The sequence below is a fragment of the Scyliorhinus torazame genome, chromosome 4 (genome assembly GCF_047496885.1).
Source record: "Scyliorhinus torazame isolate Kashiwa2021f chromosome 4, sScyTor2.1, whole genome shotgun sequence".
Taxonomy (NCBI): Eukaryota; Metazoa; Chordata; class Chondrichthyes; order Carcharhiniformes; family Scyliorhinidae; genus Scyliorhinus; species Scyliorhinus torazame.
In genome coordinates, this window is record NC_092710.1 from 9,889,186 (window position 1) to 9,908,711 (window position 19,526).

The 19,526-nt window shown below is 52.8% G+C and overlaps 1 protein-coding gene across 1 annotated transcript in view; it reads left to right on the top strand.

Moving 5' to 3' along the window:
- The window catches only part of LOC140410117 (V-type proton ATPase 116 kDa subunit a 2-like), a 109,093-nt gene that overhangs the window by 56,866 nt on the left and 32,701 nt on the right, over window positions 1-19,526 (top strand). The window contains exons 10-11 of the mRNA XM_072498058.1: window positions 5,322-5,414; window positions 7,959-8,076. Coding sequence (XP_072354159.1) covers window positions 5,322-5,414; window positions 7,959-8,076 — 211 coding nt within the window. The remainder of the gene's footprint in view (window positions 1-5,321; window positions 5,415-7,958; window positions 8,077-19,526) is intronic.

The following is a 19,526-nucleotide window of genomic DNA, read 5'->3' on the forward strand; positions in this document are numbered from 1 at the left end:
CTCCCTCAGTACTGACCCTCTGACAGTGCGGCACTCCCTCAGTACTGACCCTCTGACAGTGCAGCATTCCCTCAGTACTGACCCTCTGACAGTGCAGTGCTCCCTCAGTACTGACCCTCTGACAGTGCAGCGCTCCCTCAGTACTGACCCTCTGACAGTGCAGCACTCCCTCAGTACTGACCCTCTGACAGTGCAGCACTCCCTCAGTACTGACCCTCTGACAGTGCAGCACTCCCTCAGTACTGACCCTCTGACAGTGCGGCACTCCCTCAGTACTGACCCTCTGACAGTGCGGCACTCCCTCAGTACTGACCCTCTGACAGTGCGGCACTCCCTCAGTACTGACCCCCTGACAGTGCAGCACTCCCTCAGTACTGACCCTCTGACAGTGCGGCACTCCCTCAGTACTGACCCCCTGACAGTGCGGCACTCCCTCAGTACTGACCCTCTGACAGTGCGGCACTCCCTCAGTACTGACCCACTGACAGTGCAGCACCCCCTCAGTACTGACCCTCTGACAGTGCGGCACTCCCTCAGTACTGACCCTCTGACAGTGCATCTCTCCCTCAGTACTGACCCTCTGACAGTGCATCTCTCCCTCAGTACTGACCCACTGACAGTGCAGCACCCCCTCAGTACTGACCCTCTGACAGTGCGGCACTCCCTCAGTACTGACCGTGTGACAGTGCGGCACTCCCTCAGTACTGACCCTCTGACAGTGCAGCACTCCCTCAGTACTGACCCTGTGACAGTGCGGCACTCCCTCAGTACTGACCCTCTGACAGTGCAGCACTCCCTCAGTACTGACCCTGTGACAGTGCGGCACTCCCTCAGTACTGACCCTCTGACAGTGCAGCACTCCCTCAGTACTGACCCTGTGACAGTGCGGCACTCCCTCAGTGCTGACCCTCTGACAGTGCAGCACTCCCTCAGTACTGACCCTCTGACAGTGCAGCACTCCCTCAGTACTGACCCTCTGACAGTGCGGCACTCCCTCAGTACTGACCCTCTGACAGTGCAGCACTCCCTCAGTACTGACCCTCTGACAGTGCGGCGCTCCCTCAGTACTGACCCTCTGACAGTGCGGCACTCCCTCAGTACTGACCCTCTGACAGTGCAGCACTCCCTCAGTACTGACCCTCTGACAGTGCGGAACTCCCTCAGTACTGACCCTCTGACAGTGCGGCACTCCCTCAGTACTGACCCTCTGACAGTGCAGCACTCCCTCAGTACTGACCCTCTGACTGTGCGGCACTCCCTCAGTACTGAGCCTCTGACTGTGCGGCACTCCCTCAGTACTGATCCTCTGACAGTGCGGTACTCCCTCAGTACTGACCCTCTGACAGTGCAGCACTCCCTCAGTACTGACCCTCTGACAGTGCGGCACTCCCTCAGTATTGACCCTCTGACAGTGCAGCACTCCCTCAGTACTGACCCTCTGACAGTGCAGCACTCCCTCAGTACTGACCCTCTGACAGTGCAGCACTCCCTCAGTACTGACCCTCTGACAGTGAGGCACTCCATCAGTACTGACCCTCTGACAGTGCAGCACTCCCTCAGTACTGACCCTCTGACAGTGCGGTACTCCCTCAGTACTGACCCTCTGACAGTGCGGCTCTCCCTCAGTACTGACCCTCTGACAGTGCAGCACTCCCTCAGTACTGATCCTCTGACAGTGCGGCACTCCCTCAGTACTGACCCTCTGACAGTGCGGCACTCCCTCAGTACTGACCCTCTGACAGTGCAGCACTCCCTCAGTACTGACCCTCTGACAGTGCGGCACTCCCTCAGTACTGACCGTGTGACAGTGCGGCACTCCCTCAGTACTGACCCTCTGACAGTGCAGCACTCCCTCAGTACTGACCCTGTGACAGTGCGGCACTCCCTCAGTACTGACCCTCTGACAGTGCAGCACTCCCTCAGTACTGACCCTGTGACAGTGCGGCACTCCCTCAGTACTGACCCTCTGACAGTGCAGCACTCCCTCAGTACTGACCCTGTGACAGTGCGGCACTCCCTCAGTGCTGACCCTCTGACAGTGCAGCACTCCCTCAGTACTGACCCTCTGACAGTGCAGCACTCCCTCAGTACTGACCCTCTGACTGTGCGGCACTCCCTCAGTACTGAGCCTCTGACTGTGCGGCACTCCCTCAGTACTGATCCTCTGACAGTGCGGTACTCCCTCAGTACTGACCCTCTGACAGTGCAGCACTCCCTCAGTACTGACCCTCTGACAGTGCGGCACTCCCTCAGTATTGACCCTCTGACAGTGCAGCACTCCCTCAGTACTGACCCTCTGACAGTGCAGCACTCCCTCAGTACTGACCCTCTGACAGTGCAGCACTCCCTCAGTACTGACCCTCTGACAGTGAGGCACTCCATCAGTACTGACCCTCTGACAGTGCAGCACTCCCTCAGTACTGACCCTCTGACAGTGCGGTACTCCCTCAGTACTGACCCTCTGACAGTGCGGCTCTCCCTCAGTACTGACCCTCTGACAGTGCAGCACTCCCTCAGTACTGATCCTCTGACAGTGCGGCACTCCCTCAGTACTGACCCTCTGACAGTGCGGCACTCCCTCAGTACTGACCCTCTGACAGTGCAGCACTCCCTCAGTACTGACCCTGTGACAGTGCGGCACTCCCTCAGTACTGACCCTCTGACAGTGCGGCACTCCCTCAGTACTGACCCTGTGACAGTGCGGCACTCCCTCAGTACTGACCCTCTGACAGTGCAGCGCTCCCTCAGTACTGACCCTCTGACAGTGCGGCACTCCCTCAGTACTGACCCTCTGACAGTGCGGCACTCCCTCAGTACTGACCCTCTGACAGTGCGGCACTCCCTCAGTACTGACCCTCTGACAGTGCAGCGCTCCCTCAGTACTGACCCTCTGACAGTGCAGCGCTCCCTCAGTACTGACCCTCTGACAGTGCGGCACTCCCTCAGTACTGACCCTCTGACAGTGCGGCACTCCCTCAGTACTGACCCTCTGACAGTGCAGCACTCGCTCAGTACTGACCCTCTGACAGTGCGGCACTCCCTCAGTACTGACCCTCTGACAGTGCAGCACTGCCTCAGTACTGACCCTCTGACAGTGCGGCACTCCCTCAGTACTGACCCTCTGACAGTGCGGCACTCCCTCAGTACTGATCCTCTGACAGTGCGGCACTCCCTCAGTACTGACCCTCTGACAGTGCGGCACTCCCTCAGTACAGACCCTCTGACAGTGCGGCACTCCCTCAGTACTGACCCTCTGACAGTGCAGCACTCCCTCAGTACTGACCCTCTAACAGTGCGGTACTCCCTCAGTACTGACCCTCTGACAGTGCGGCACTCCCTCAGTACGGACCCTCTGACAGTGCGGCACTCCCTCAGTACGGACCCTATGACAGTGCAGCACTCCCTCAGTACTGACCCTCTGACAGTGCAGCACTCCCTCAGTACTGACCCTCTGACAGTGCAGCACTCCCTCAGCACTGACCCTCTGACAGTGCGGCACTCCCTCAGTACTGACCCTCTGACAGTGCGGCACTCCCTCAGTACTGACCCTCTGACAGTGCAGCACTCCCTCAGTACTGACCCTCTGACAGTGCAGCTCTCCCTCAGTACTGACCCTCTGACAGTGCAGCACTCCCTCAGTACTGACCCTCTGACAGTGCGGCACTCCCTCAGTACTGACCCTCTGACAGTGCAGCACTCCCTCAGTACTGACCCTCTGACAGTGCAGCACTCCCTCAGTACTGACCCTCTGACAGTGCAGCACTCCCTCAGGACTGACCCTCTGACAGTGCAGCACTCCCTCAGTACTGACCCTCTGACAGTGCAGCACTCCCTCAGTACTGACCCTCTGACAGTGCAGCACTCCCTCAGTACTGACCCTCTGACAGTGCGGCACTCCCTCAGTACTCACCCTCTGACAGTGCAGCACTCCCTCAGTACTGACCCTCTGACAGTGCGGCACTCCCTCAGTACTGACCCTCTGACAGTGCGGCCCTCTCTCAGTACGGACCCTCTGACAGTTCGGCACTCCCTCAGTACTGATCCTCTGACAGTGCGGCACTCCCTCAGTACTGACCCTCTGACAGTGCGGCACTCCCTCAGTACTGATCCTCTGACAGTGCGGCACTCCCTCAGTACTGACCCTCTGACAGTGCGGCACTCCCTCAGTACTGACCCTCTGACAGTGCGGCCCTCCCTCAGTACGGACCCTCTGACAGTTCGGCACTCCCTCAGTACTGATCCTCTGACAGTGCGGCACTCCCTCAGTACTGACCCTCTGACAGTGCGGCACTCCCTCAGTACTGATCCTCTGACAGTGCGGCACTCCCTCAGTACTGACCCTCTGACAGTGCGGCACTCCCTCAGTACTGACCCTCTGACAGTGCAGCACTCCCTCAGTACTGACCCTCTGACAGTGCAGCACTCCCTCAGTACTGACCCTCTGACAGTGCGGCCCTCCCTCAGTACTGACCCTCTGACAGTGCAGCACTCCCTCAGTACTGACCCTCTGACAGTGCGGCACTCCCTCAGTACTGACCCTCTGACAGTGCGGCGCTCCCTCAGTACTGACCCTCTGACAGTGCGGCACTCCCTCAGTACTGACCCTCTGACAGTGCAGCACTCCCTCAGTACTGACCCTCTGACAGTGCAGCACTCCCTCAGTACTGACCCTCTGACAGTGCGGCCCTCCCTCAGTACTGACCCTCTGACAGTGCAGCACTCCCTCAGTACTGACCCTCTGACAGTGCGGCACTCCCTCAGTACTGACCCTCTGACAGTGCGGCGCTCCCTCAGTACTGACCCTCTGACAGTGCGGCACTCCCTCAGTACTGACCCTCTGACAGTGCAGCACTCCCTCAGTACTGACCCTCTGACAGTGCAGCACTCCCTCAGTACTGACCCTCTGACAGTGCAGCACTCCCTCAGTACTGTCCCTCCAGAGTCCTCTTCAGAAGTCAAACTAAATTATCTTGATTCATGGGATTTACGTTTGTTTGAAACTGCGAAGCTGCCACCTTCCTGCATTGGACATCCAACCTCTGAGTCAAACCTGACCTTCCTTTCCCCATTGCGACCAGCCTTCCTTTAGCGAAGGTCAGATTGCGATGCTGCCTGAATCGCTAACGTATCAAAAGTACGCGTTCCATTCGCAGCCCCAAACTGTCTTTCTGCAGCGTCCACCTTCCACTTGTTTTCAAAACTTTCGAAACAGCAGCGAACACGTCAGTCTCTTGTTTTTGCCTGATATTTCTGTGCCAACACTATTACTCCTGCCAAGGGGATATGTCAGGGGACTAAATCGGTCCAATTTCCATTAACAGGGAGGTTACCAAAGTCTTGGAGAAGAAGCTGGAAACTCAGTAAACCAGACAGACAGTGACATTGAGAGCGATGATTCAAACATTGAAGATGATGTGAGTATCGGGAGCTTTACTCTGTATCTAACCCCGTGCTGTACCTGTCCTGGGAGTGTTTGATGGGGACAGTGTAGAGGGAGCTTTACTCTGTATCTAACCCCGTGCTGTACCTGTCCTGGGAGTGTTTGATGGGGACAGTGTACAGGGAGCTTTACTCTGTATCTAACCCCGTGCTGTACCCGTCCTGGGAGTGTTTGATGGGGACAGTGTAGAGGGAGCTTTACTCTGTATCTAACCCTGTGCTGTACCCGTCCTGGGAGTGTTTGATGGGGACAGTGTAGAGGGAGCTTTACTCTGTATCTAACCCTGTGCTGTACCCGTCCTGGGAGTGTTTGATGGGGACAGTGTAGAGGGAGATTTACTCTGTATCTAACCCCGTGCTGTACCTGTCCTGGGAGTGTTTGATGGGGACAGTGTAGAGGGAGCTTTACTCTGTATCTCACCCCGTGCTGTACCTGTCCTGGGAGTGTTTGATGGGGACAGTGTAGAGGGAGCTTTACTCTGTATCTAACCCCGTGCTGTACCTGTCCTGGGAGTGTTTGATGGGGACAGTGTAGAGAGAGCTTTACACAGTATCTAACCCCGTGCTGTACCTGTCCTGGGAGTGTTTGATGGGGGCAGTGTCGAGGGAGCTTTACTCTGTATCTAACCCCGTGCTGTACCTGTCCTGGGAGAGTTTGATGGGGACAGTGTAGAGGGAGCTTTACTCTGTATCTAACCCCGTGCTGTACCTGTCCTGGGAGTGTTTGATGGGGACAGTGTAGAGGGAGCTTTACTCTGTATCTAACCCCGTGCTGTACCTGTCCTGGGAGTGTTTGATGGGGGCAGTGTCGAGGGAGCTTTACTCTGTATCTCACCCCGTGCTGTACCTGTCCTGGGAGTGTTTGATGGGGACAGTGTAGAGAGAGCTTTACACAGTATCTAACCCCGTGCTGTACCTGTCCTGGGAGTGTTTGATGGGGGCAGTGTCGAGGGAGCTTTACTCTGTATCTAACCCCGTGCTGTACCTGTCCTGGGAGTGTTTGATGGGGACAGTGTAGAGGGAGCTTTACTCTGTATCTAACCCCGTGCTGTACCTGTCCTGGGAGTGTTTGATGGGGACAGTGTAGAGGGAGCTTTACTCTGTATCTAACCCTGTGCTGTACCTGTCCTGGGAGTGTTTGATGGGGACAGTGTAGAGGGAGCTTTACTCTGTATCTAACCCCGTGCTGTACCTGTCCTGGGAGTGTTTGATGGGGACAGTGTAGAGAGAGCTTTACACAGTATCTAACCCCGTGCTGTACCTGTCCTGGGAGTGTTTGATGGGGGCAGTGTCGAGGGAGCTTTACTCTGTATCTAACCCCGTGCTGTACCTGTCCTGGGAGAGTTTGATGGGGACAGTGTAGAGGGAGCTTTACTCTGTATCTAACCCCGTGCTGTACCTGTCCTGGGAGTGTTTGATGGGGACAGTGTAGAGGGAGCTTTACTCTGTATCTAACCCCGTGCTGTACCTGTCCTGGGAGTGTTTGATGGGGACAGTGTAGAGGGAGCTTTACTCTGTATCTAACCCCGTGCTGTACCTGTCCTGGGAGTGTTTGATGGGGACAGTGTAGAGAGAGCTTTACACAGTATCTAACCCCGTGCTGTACCTGTCCTGGGAGTGTTTGATGGGGGCAGTGTCGAGGGAGCTTTACTCTGTATCTAACCCCGTGCTGTACCTGTCCTGGGAGAGTTTGATGGGGACAGTGTAGAGGGAGCTTTACTCTGTATCTAACCCCGTGCTGTACCTGTCCTGGGAGAGTTTGATGGGGACAGTGTAGAGGGAGCTTTACTCTGTATCTAACCCCGTGCTGTACCTGTCCTGGGAGTGTTTGATGGGGACAGTGTAGAGGGAGCTTTACTCTGTATCTAACCCCGTGCTGTCCCTGTGCTGGGAGTGTTTGATGGGGACAGTGTAGAGGGAGCTTTACTCTGTATCTAACCCCGTGCTGTACCTGTCCTGGGAGTGTTTGATGGGGACAGTGTAGAGGGAGCTTTACTCTGTATCTAACCCCGTGCTGTACCTGTCCTGGACGTGTTTGATGGGGACAATGTAGAGGGAGCTTTACTCTGTATCTAACCCCGTGCTGTACCTGTCCTGGGAGTGTTTGATGGGGACAGTGTAGAGGGAGCTTTACTCTGTATCTAACCCCGGGCTGTACCTGTCCTGGGAGTGTTTGATGGGGACAGATTAGAGTGAGCTTTACTCTGTATCTAACCTCGTGCTGTACCTGTCCTGGGAGAGTTTGATGGGGACAGTGTAGAGGGAGCTTTACTCTGTATCTAACCTCGTGCTGTACCTGTCCTGGGAGAGTTTGATGGGGACAGTGTAGAGGGAGCTTTACTCTGTATCTAACCCCGTGCTGTCCCTGTCCTGGGAGTGTTTGATGGGGACAGTGCAGAGGGAGTTTTACTCTGTAACTAACCCCGTGCTGTACCTGTCCTGGGAGTGTTTGATGGGGACAGTGTAGGGGAAGCTTTCCTCTGTATCTAACCCCGTGCTACCTGATACTCTTCTCTCAGTTTGACCCCGCAGATGTCTTCATGAAACAGGCCATTCACACCATTGAATACTGCCTCAGTTGCATCTCCAACACGGCGTCATATCTCCGTCTCTGGGCTCTGAGCCTCGCTCACGCACGTGAGTATTAGTGCCGAAGACCCCACTGTTGTATCCAACACTGTTAACGCCTCGGACAATTGAGGTTCACTTATGAATTTTTGAAGGAGAGTTTTGTGTGACCAAGTCGCTGGAGATTTTTTGAGGAGTTAACAGGGAGGGTCGATGAGGGTAACGCTGTAGATGCGGTGCACATGGACTTCCAGAAGGCATTTGAGACAGTGCCACGCAGCAGACTTGTGAGAAATGGTATCACTTAATGGAATGAAAGGGGCATTTGCGACGTGCTACAAACCTGGCTGAATAACCATAAGCAGAGAGTCACGGTCACTGGATGTGTTCCGGGCTGGAGGACGGTTTGCCGTGGGTGTTCCCAAGGGGTAGGTATCGGGACCCTTACTTTTCCTGATATTGATTCATGATCTAGATCTTAGTGTGCAGGGGACAGTTTCAAAGTTTGTGGAGGGTGTGAAACAGTGTAAGTATTGGGAAATGTGAGAAGGACTGTGTAGTACTTCGAAAGGACAGAGACAAGTTGGTGAAGTGGGCGGGCAGATGGCAAACGCAGTTTAATGCGGAGAGTGTGAAGTTATTTATTTTGGTGGGGAGAAGATGGAGAGAGAATGTAAACTGGTTTCCAGTTATAAAGGAGGTCAGGGCCCGGGGGGGGTGTGAACATTAATCATTGAAAGTGACCATTGGACCATAAGACACAGGAGCAGAATTAGGCCACTCGGCCCATCGCGTCTGCTCCGCCATTTTCAATCATGGCTGATGTTTTTCTCATCCCCATTCTCCTGCCTTCTCCCCATAATCCCTGATCCCCTGATTAATCAAGAACCTGTCTATCTCTGTCTTAAAGACACTCAGTGATTTGGCCTCCACAGCCTTCTGCGGCAAACAGTTCCACAGATTCACCCCCCTCTGGCTGAAGAAATTCCTCCTCATCTCTGTTTTAAAGGATCGTCCCTTCAGTCTGAGATGGTGTCCTCTGCTTCTAGTTTTTCCTACAAGTGGAAACATCCTCTCCACGTCCCCTCTATCCCGGCCTCGCAGTATCCTGTAAGTTTCAATAAGATCCCCCCTCATCCTTCTAAACTCCAACGAGTACAGGCACAGCGTCCTCAAACGTTCCTCATACGACAAGCTCTTCATTCCAGGGATCATTCTTGTGAACCTCCTCTGGACCCTTTCCAAGGCCAGCACATCCTTCCTTAGATACGGGGCCCAAAACTGCTCACAATACTCCAAATGGGGTCGGACCAGAGCCTTATACAGCCTCAGGAGTACATCCCTGCTCTTGTATTCTAGCCCTCTCGACATGAATGCTAACATTGCATTTGCCTTCCTAACTGCCGACTGAACCTGCACGTTAACCTGAAGAGAATCGTGGACAAGGATTCCCAAGTCCCTTTGTGCTTCTGATTTCCGAAGCATCTCCCCATTTAGAAAATAGTCTATGCCTAAATTCCTCCTTCCAAAGTGCACAACCTCACACTTTTCCACATTGTATTCCATCTGCCACTTCATTGCCCACTCTCCTAGCGCTTCCATATCCTTCTGCAGCCCTCTTGCTTCCTCAAAACGACCTGTCCCTCTACAGATCTTTGTATCATCTGTAATCTTAGCAAAAGTGCCTTCAGTTCCTTCTTCCAGATCATTAATGTATATTGTGAAAAGTTGTGGTCCCAGCACCGACCCCTGAGGTACACCACTAGTCACCGGCTGCTATCCTGAAAAAGACCCCTTTATCCCCACCCTCTGCCAGTCAGCCAATCCTCTATCCATGCCAGGATCTTACCCTGAACACCATGGGCTCTTAACTTATTGAACAGTCTCCTATTCGGCACCTTGTCAAAGGCCTTCTGGAAATTTAAATAAATCACGACCACCGGTTCTCCTTTGTCTAACTTCCTTGTTACCTCCTCAAAGAACTCTAACAGATTTGTCAGACACGACCTCCCCTTGACGAAGCCGTGCTGACTCAGTCCTATTTTATGCACTTCCAAGTACTCCGCGATCTCATCTTTAATAACCGACTCTAAAATCTTACCAGTGACCGAAGTCAGGCTAACCGGCCGATAATTTCCCGTCTTCTGTCTCCCTCCCTTCTTAAACAGCGGAGTTACATTCGCCACCTTCCAGTCCTCTGGGACCCTTCCTGCCTCCAGTGATTCCTGAAAGATCATCACTAATACCTCCACAATTTCCTCAGCTATCTCTTTTAGGACCTTGGGGTGTAGTCCATCCGGTCCAGGTGACTTATCCACCTTCAGATCTTTCCGTTTCCCCAGAACCTTCTCCTTAGTAATGGTCACTGCGCTCACCTCTGCCCCCTGGTTCTCCTGGAGCTCTGGCATCCCACTGGTGTCTTCCACCGTGAAGACTGATGCAAAGTAACTATTCAGTTCCTCTGCCATTTCTTTGTTTCCTATTATTACTTCTCCAGCCACGTTGTCCAGTGGTCCAATGTCTATCTTTGCCTCTCTCTCACCTTTTATATAACTCTTCCTATCTTCCTTGTTATTACTAGCTAGCTTACCCTCGTACTTCACCTTCTCCCCCCTTATTGCTTTTTTAGTTGTCCTCTGCTCGCTTTTAAAGGCTTCCCAATTTTTGTGAGGGCCACGAAGAATCCAGCACGAGTTTCAAGGATACAAAGAAATAACATTTATTTACAATAACATATATACACACAACAGCAGCAGTAACCTCACTTGCTGCTTACTCCTTCCTGCTGGTTCCAAACTGGCCAGCTTTATTTATACTTGGAGTTTACTAATGATTTCTCCGCCCCCCCCGCATTGGGGAAGCTCATATTCCCACAGGATTGTGGGATTGTCATTAGTCCCCAGCCAATGGTAAGCAGGCAGGTTATAACATCCCCCCCCCCCCCCCCCCCCCCCCAAAGTCCAAGGAATCCACCGAAGACCCTGGCGAAGGAGGGCGTCGGACTCGTTTGGCCGCAGGCCGGACACCATTTGCACGCGGCGCTGGATCAGGCGGCGTGTACCGAGACGGAGACCGGCGCTTCCGTGATGAACGGCGCAGCGGTTGTACATCCACGGCCCGTGGACCCGAGGATTCCGCCTCTGATGCGTCCTGTGTCTCCATCTCGGAGTCAGAGTCTGCTGCCTCCGCCATGTCAGCGTCTCTATCTCCATTCGGTCCCGTAACGACCTGCGCAGGCTTCGAGTGAGGCACCAGTGGAAGATTTTGAGGACTACCTTCCCTTGCCTCTGGTCTCTGCGGCTGTAGAAATGAGCTCCGGGGGCGGGGAATCTTTTGAGGGGATGATCTTCTGGACCGAACGTGGTCTACATGTTTGCGCTGGAGACGACCCTGGGCTTGCACTTGGTACGATATAGGGCCCGTTTGGTGAAAGATTACACCAGGAACCCACTGGGCACCACCAGCAAAATTCCGCACGAATACTGGGTCACCGGGCACAAACTGCCGAATCGGACGATGCCGAGACAATCCCTGTCCCTGCCGTTCTTGTGTGCGGCGTACTTTTGCGCCAATGTCCGGGAAGACCATACTAAGGCGGGTGCGAAGTCTCCGGCCCATTAGGAGTTCTGCGGGAGCTACCCCAGTCACCGCGTGGGGGGTGGTCCTATACGTAAACAAAAAGCGAGCCAGTTTCGTGTCCATTGACCCGGAAGACTGCTTCTTTAGGCCTCTTTTGAATGTCTGCACTGCGCGCTCTGCCAACCCATTTGAAGCCGGGTGGTAAGGGGCAGTGCGGATATGGCGGATGCTGTTCATCTTCGTGAACCTCGCAAACTCCTCACTGGTGAATGGAGTGCCGTTATCCGTGATCAGCACCTCGGGGAGGCCATGCGTACTAAACGATAAACGCATTTTTTCAATTGTTGCGCAGGAAATTGTCCCCTGCATCTTATGCACCTCCAGCCATTTTGACTGGGCGTCAATTAGTAGGAGGAACATGGATCCCTGAAAAGGGCCTGCGAAATCTGCATGTAAGCGTGCCCAAGGCCGCCCTGGCCATTCCCAGTGATGTAGGGGCGAGGCCGGGGGAAGCTTCTGATGCTCCTGGCAAATGGAGCAGTTTTGGGCCACCTTCTCAATGTCGGTGTCGAGGCCTGGCCACCAGACATAACTCCGGGCCAACATTTTCATTTTGGTCACGCCCGGATGCCCATTGTGCAAGTCTGTTAGTGTCGGCTCCTGTCCTTTTTCCGGGACAATCACACGCGTCCCCCATAAGAGGATGCCGTCTTCCACGCTGAATTCTGACAGCTTGGAGGAAAATGCCCGCAACTCGCCTGGGAGCTGTCTATGCTGCCCACCATACAGGACTATGTGCCGAACCTTTGACAGGACTGGCTCCGTCTGGGTCCACTCACGGATCTGTGATGCCGTGACAGGCAAGGTGTCCATAAAATTTAGGGTTGCAACCACCTCACCGGTCGTGGGGGTCGACATGGGGCCGGTCGATAAAGGCAATCGGCTCAGTGCGTCGGCATTTGCTATCTGCGTACCTGGTTTGTGCTCCAGAGAATACTCGTAGGCAGCAAGCAACAAAGCCCAGCGCTGGATCCGTGCGGAAGCAATGGGCGGTATTGGCTTATCCTCTCTGAAGAGTCCCAGCAGGGGCTTATGATCAGTCACGATAGTGAAATGGCGGCCGTACACATACTGGTGGAAGCGTTTCACCGCGAAAACCACTGCCAGGCCCTCCTTCTCGATCTGCGCGTACTTTTTCTCCGCTGCAGTCAATGTGCGGGAGGCGAAAGCTATCGGTCGCTCGGCCCCGTTCTCCATCTTGTGGGACAGGACGGCCCCAATACCATACGGGGATGCATCACATGTGACGAGCAAAGGCTTTCCCGGATCGTAGTGGGTTAGTAACCCAGACGACGACAATTGTTGCTTTACCCGCCGGAAAGCGGTTTCTTGCGGCTGACCCCAAACCCAGGTGTGATTTTTCTTTAGCAGAAGGTGCAAAGGGGCCAGCATAGTTGCCAGATTGGGCAGGAACTTCCCGCAATAGTTTACGAGACCGAGAAAAGAACGAAGATGCGAAGTGTCAGTCGGGGCAGAGGCATGTTGAATCGCGCGCACCTTCTCTGCGACGGGGTGCAGACCCTCGCGGTCCACCCGATAACCTAGGTAGACTACTTCTTTTGCCTGAAATACGCACTTTGTGCGACGTAAACGGACTCCAGCCTCCGAAAGGCGTCTAAGGACAGCCTCCAGATTTTCCAAATGTTCCTGCTCCGACGTGCCTGTGATCAAAGCGTCATCTAGGTAGACAGCCACACGTGGTAAACCTCTCAAAATGCCCTCCATAACGCGTTGAAAAATAGCGCAGGCAGAGGATACTCCAAAGGGCAACCGTGTATATTCATACAGGCCCCGGTGTGTATTAATCGTTACATATGGTCGGGAGGCAGGACCAGCTCCAACTGCAGGTAGGCGTGACTCATATCTAATTTTGTGAAGGAGAGTCCGCCTGCAAGCTTCGCGTAGAGATCCTCTATGCGAGGCATTGGGTATCGGTCGAGTCGGGAAGCCGTATTCACTGTGCGTTTATAGTCACCACACAAGCGAACTGTGGCATCTGGCTTCATTACAGGTACAATTGGTGCTGCCCAGTCAGCGAAACGGACGGGCCTGATAATACCCAAAGTTTCCAAACGAGTGAGCGCCCTTTCTACCTTTTCTAGCAAGGCGTAAGGCACCGGGCGCGCCCGGAAATAGCGCGGCGTGGCTCCTGGTGCAACTTGGATACGGGCTACGGCCCCTTTTATTTTCCCCAAACCAGGCTGGAATACATCTGGGTATCGTCCTAGCACCTCAGTCAACCCTTCAGAAACTGTTTGGAGGATGTGCTGCCATTGCAACCGCAAATGGCGCAACCAGTCCAGACCCAACAGGCTGGGCCCATGGCCGCGCACCACGATAAGTGGGAAACGCCCCTCCTGGCGTCCATAGACAACAAGGGTCATTGTAGTTCCTGCAATGTCCAATGGTTCCCCCGTGTAGGTGGCCAACCTGGCCTGTGAGTCAGTTAGTGTAAGGGTCTGTATACCCTGCTTGAAGCGGTCGAATGGCCTCTGGGCGATCACAGAGACCGCTGCGCCAGTATCCAACTCCATCTCAAGCGGGTGACCATTGACCCGTACTGTCACCTTAATGGGGGCCATACGGGGAGCTGCCACACAATGCAGCTGCAGGCAGTCGTCCTCTGTCTCCACGTCCTCAGGAGTAGTTGCCGCAGGCTCATCCACATGGAAGGTACGGCCTCTGGGCTGGTCCCAGTTACGGCCCCTGGGCTGGTCCCAGTTTCGGTCGGAACGACGGCGCCTCTGGCACCCCCAGGACCGTCGTCCGCGACGGGGTCGGCGCCTACAAGTCTGACACGGACATGGCTCCTCATCCATTGGCTTTGGAGAAGGAATGTCCGACGGCCACTGGCGTCGATCCGGACGCCACCTCGCCCAAGGTACCGCAGGAGTGCGGGGGGACGTTTTCGGACAGAAGGGGTTGTGCCCCAAGGCATGCACTTCCATTCCCTGTAGCTCCTGCACTCCTCGCTCTGCGCTCTCTCGGGACAAGACTATTTGAATGGCCTGTTGAAAAGTCAATGTTGGCTCAGCTGACAACTTTCTCTGGGTGGCCGCATTGTTAATACCAAACGGTCGCGTAACATTTCTGACAAGGTCTCACCATAGTCACAGTACTCTGCAATCCTGTGTAGCCTGGATAGAAAATCGGCAAGGGATTCTCCAGGGGTCCTCTCAGCGGTATTAAACCGGTAACGCTGGACTATCGTGGATGGGGTTGGGTTAAAATGTTGCCCCACTATATTCACAAGTTCATCAAACGTTTTGGTGTCCGGCGCAGCTGGGTACGTAAGGCTCCTAATCGCCCCAAACGTATGCGGGCCGCAGGCGGTGAGCAATACGACCTCCTGGCGCTCGTTTTCGGTGATATTGTTTGCCCGGAAATAGTACCGCATCCGTTGCGTGTACTGGTTCCAGCTTTCCAGCGCAGCATCAAAAACATCCAAACGTCCGTACAGAGGCATGGTGTAATAGAAAACAACTTCCAACCTGTATCCAACAAAAATCCAGGGAGGTGGCTTCAGCAGTGTAGACGGCTATTCACTTTCACCCTCGTCGCCAGTTTTGTGAGGGCCACGAAGAATCCAGCACGAGTTTTAAGGATACAAAGAAATAACATTTATTTACAATAACATATATACACACAACAGCAGTAACCTCACTTGCTGCTTACTCCTTCCTGCTGGTTCCAAACTGGCCAGCTTTATTTATACAGGGAGTCTGCTAATGATTTCTCCCCCCCCTCATTGGGGAAGCTCATACTCCCACAGGATTGTGGGATTGTCATTCGTCCCCCACCAATTCTCTGGCTTCCCACTAATCCTCGCCACTTTGTATGCTTTTTTGTTTGCTTTTCTGCTGTCCTTGACTTCCCTCATCAGCCATGGATGCCTTGTCCTTCCCTTAGCATGTTTCCTCCTTGGGATGAAGTTCTGTTGTGCGCATTTAGGTGCAACACCCTCAGTCCTGCATTGACCACCTCCCGTCTCACACTTGTCACCTTTTTTTGCTCTGCCTGGGGTTAGATTCCTGTTACCTTCAATACTCTCTGTTTTATTACGTGTTCTGGAAACTTTACGAACTTCTCCTGAGAGCTCAGCTCCTTGAACTAGTTGAAATTCCTCGTCATTGGCCTGAACTCTCACCTTCTACTTTAACTTTGGTGATCTAATTTCCCCTCCATCTGAACCCTCCCCACACTCTTTAGTTTGAAGCCCTATCTCCCCTAGTTATTCATAGAATTTACAGAGCAGGAGGAGGCCATTCGGCCCATCGAGTCTGCACCGACCCACTTAAGCCCCACACCTCCACCCTATCCCCGTAACCCCACCTAACCTTTTGGGCAATTTATCGCGGCCAATCCACCTAACCCTGCACGTCTTTGGACTGTGGGAGGAAACCGGAGCAGCCGGAGGAAACCCACGCACACACGGGGAGGACGTGCAGACTCCGCACAGACAGTGACCCAGCGGGGAATCGAACCCGGGACCCTGGAGCTGTGAGGCAGTAGTGCCACAGTGCCGCCCCAGGATTCGCCAGGACTCTGGCACCCTCCTTCCCCAGCACAGGTGCCAATATGTCATGATTTCAAACCCATTTCTCCCACACCAACCTTTGAGCCATTGTTACGACAGCCTGGGCGAGTACACGGTCAGTTCCAGTCCCACAGACCCCAGAGTCCCAACGTGTGAATTAACCATTAATGTGTGTTTAACCCTTAATTGCTCCAATGAGTAACAGATTTATAAATGAAACATTAACAGACTGTTGATTAATAAAATGAGGAAAAGATGAATATATAGAGAAACAACAGTGCAATGGTCTGCCAGTCTACCGAATCCCCAAACCCCGTACCACCCTCCACCCAAACACACCCACGACAGACACAAGGTAAGGGTTGGAGAGGATTAAACAAATGGTGATTTTGAGGGGAATCTTCACTGTTGTGGTTGTGGCCTCTGGGAAAAGATTTGCTCAAGAAATTCTGGTCGGTGCACTTCTGTCTTTCCACCAGTGGATGGAGCTAGGTACGGGGATTTTCAGGTCAGCGCAATTCTAATCGCCGGCCACCGGATGGTGCTGTACACGGGGTGTTCAGATCGGTGCACTGCTGCTCCTCCACCACCAGGTGGGGCTTCCGTCTCCCTGTGAGATTAATTCAGCTTTGACCCTGGAACGAGCAGATTTTCACTGGCCTGATTGCTGTGCAGAACTTTGGCTGTTTTATCACGAATGCCTGTCACCTTAAGCTTCAATTTGAGCTTCTGAGACTGCAGAAGCCAGCTATTTTCTATAGGTGAAAGATAGCTATTTAGCATTAAGCCCCTGGTCTATTAAATACCCATTTTAAAACTCACTCATAACCTCAGGTCATTTCAAAACACACATTCAGCATTTCAGAACAGAGCTTCAACAGAACACACAAACAGATAGATTAAAACAGCATTCTTATTCAGCTAACAAATACATTTGCAAGATAAAGTGACCAAGGACAGGGCAGGCTCCATGGCAACGCCACAGGAACCTAAAGACGCTATTGTCCTCAGCGAGAATCCAGTTCGAGCAGCTTGCGATAAGGAAGCCGAACCCCATTCCATAAGCTCATACAATACATTTTAGGTTAACGTTGCCTATTAATGAGTGACAACTAGCCCTCAAATCAAACTCATTTGATGTTAACCCAAACCAACTAGAATTACATTGGGGTTGTGTTGCCAACTTGCTGTTGTCTCTCAATTTGGCTCTGTTTAATTACGTTTGCTCAAGAGTCGCCAGGTATCTTTCGTCACCGCCACAAGGTTCAGAACCGAATACTGATCAAAGACTCGATACACCGGTTAGTAAGTTCAAAAGCAATGCTCATTTATTTACACACCGTCAAATCTACTCATGCATGAACTCTACAAACTAAACTATCACTATCACTAAGGCCTATACTTAGCTTCGGGTGCCCATTGAGTCAGAGGAACAATGGCCGTTGCTCGGTTCCGAGGCTGCTGGGTTGAGCTGTTTACAGGATAGCAACTAGGAGCGTCTATCTCGTAGCGAGCATTGACTTGGGACTTACTTGGTCTGGAGCAGCTTTGTCAAGTCTCTCCTCACTGAAAGCCAAGGCCAAGAGAGCAATTCTCTCTTGGGGAATCCTTTTTATACCCGAAAGAGCTTCGCGCGCTTTTGGGCGGGCCTCGAACTTGTCCCCAATTAATTGGGCCGTTTCCCAATTGTCCTTATCGATTTTCCTCCAATAGAGGGGTGGGTTCCCTGGCTGCTGGGCGCGTCCTATGCGGCTGTTGGGTCTGCTTTGTTTGAGTCTCCTCTGGCGCCGGGATGTCTGGCCGAGCATTGTTTACCTAAATGTTGCCTTTTGTTCCCGGGGATGGCTCATTAGTATGTAGGAGGTTCTGCAGTACCGGTCTTGTCTGAGAGCTAAGGCTCTAAAAGACCTTGCACCTTCTTGCTTTTCCGGTTTTGCCCAATTTTCCCTGCATTCTTTGCACGTGTCCATTTTGTAATCGGGACGTGGCCATCCCGGATGGCTACAGGTGTAGATAGATGGCTAGAGTGTGATATGATTCGGTATCGTGGATGGATTTTCGTCCATCTCTCTCTCTCTCTTTTTCTCTCTCCCTTTCTCTTTCACGAATCAACCTGTACTTTGATGCAGCTATCGGCTGTCTCTCTGTTTTTCATATTCCACTCTCTGACTTTGACGTTTGGAGTTATTGCGAGCCGAAACAAGAAAATAACTTCTCTGATTGTTTGCACGTTGAATTGGCCACAGATTGCCTCTCTTGTGAGTCCTGTGCTGTCTGGACGTATCCGAGAATAAGGCTTTCCATGCCTCTCAATTGTAGTCAATAGAGACAAATAAAACAGACTCTTACCTGCACCTGAGAAGTTTCAACTTCAATTTCGACTGAGTTTTAGGAATCGCAAAGTTCTGCTAAAACCGCGCGGCAGATGTCACAGAGGCACAGAGTTAGAATGTTACCGACCTGGGAAAAATACTGGCATTTTCACAATCCAGAGATCGCTTACGCAGGTCTCTTTTCTCTCTGTCCGTTAAGGAAGAAAGACTCCACAGATTTAGCTAGGACGCCTCTTAAGAACATAAGAACCACACAGCCTCAAAATAAGGGGAAGCAGATTTAGGACTGAGCTTAGGAGGAACTTCTTCACCCAAAGGGTTGTGAATCTCTGGAATTCCTTGCCCAGTGAAGCAGTAGAGGCTCCTTCATTAAATGTTTTTAAGATAAAGATAGATAGTTTTTTGAAGAATAAAGGGATTAAGGGTTATGGTGTTCGGGCCGGAAAGTGGAGCTGAGTCCACAAAAGATCAGCCATGATCTCATTGAATGGCGGAGCGGGCTCGAGGGGCTAGATGGCCGACTCCTGCTCCTAGTTCTTATAAGGAAGCCTCCACAGATTTAGCTAGGATGCCTCTTCAAATCACCTGGCAGACAGAGGGAGGAGCGAGAGAGGCTTCGAGATCCTCACTAGCTGAGTCCTCCCCCGAACTGAAACAAAAGATGGAACTCTGCAGAGGACGCACCTTTTTTGGAAGTTTCTGACTGGCTTCACCAATCACAGGCAACGATAGGAGCTGGCTGAGAATCCTACATTCACCGATTGGCTGCTTGCCAAATCTATCAAATCAACATCACAGACCCCAAAGGGGTTGTCTTGGCCGTGTCCATCAGGACAGGTGTTCCGGCTCCGACTGAAATTTGTAGTTTAACAGAAATCCCCAAAAGTATTGTTGTAGCAGCAAAATCTGTAGATCAAAGCAGGCCGCAGTCCACCCCTCCCCCCAGACCGCATTGTTAGGGTGTGGAATGGACTGTGTGAGAGTGTGGAGGAGGCAGGGTCACACAGCGA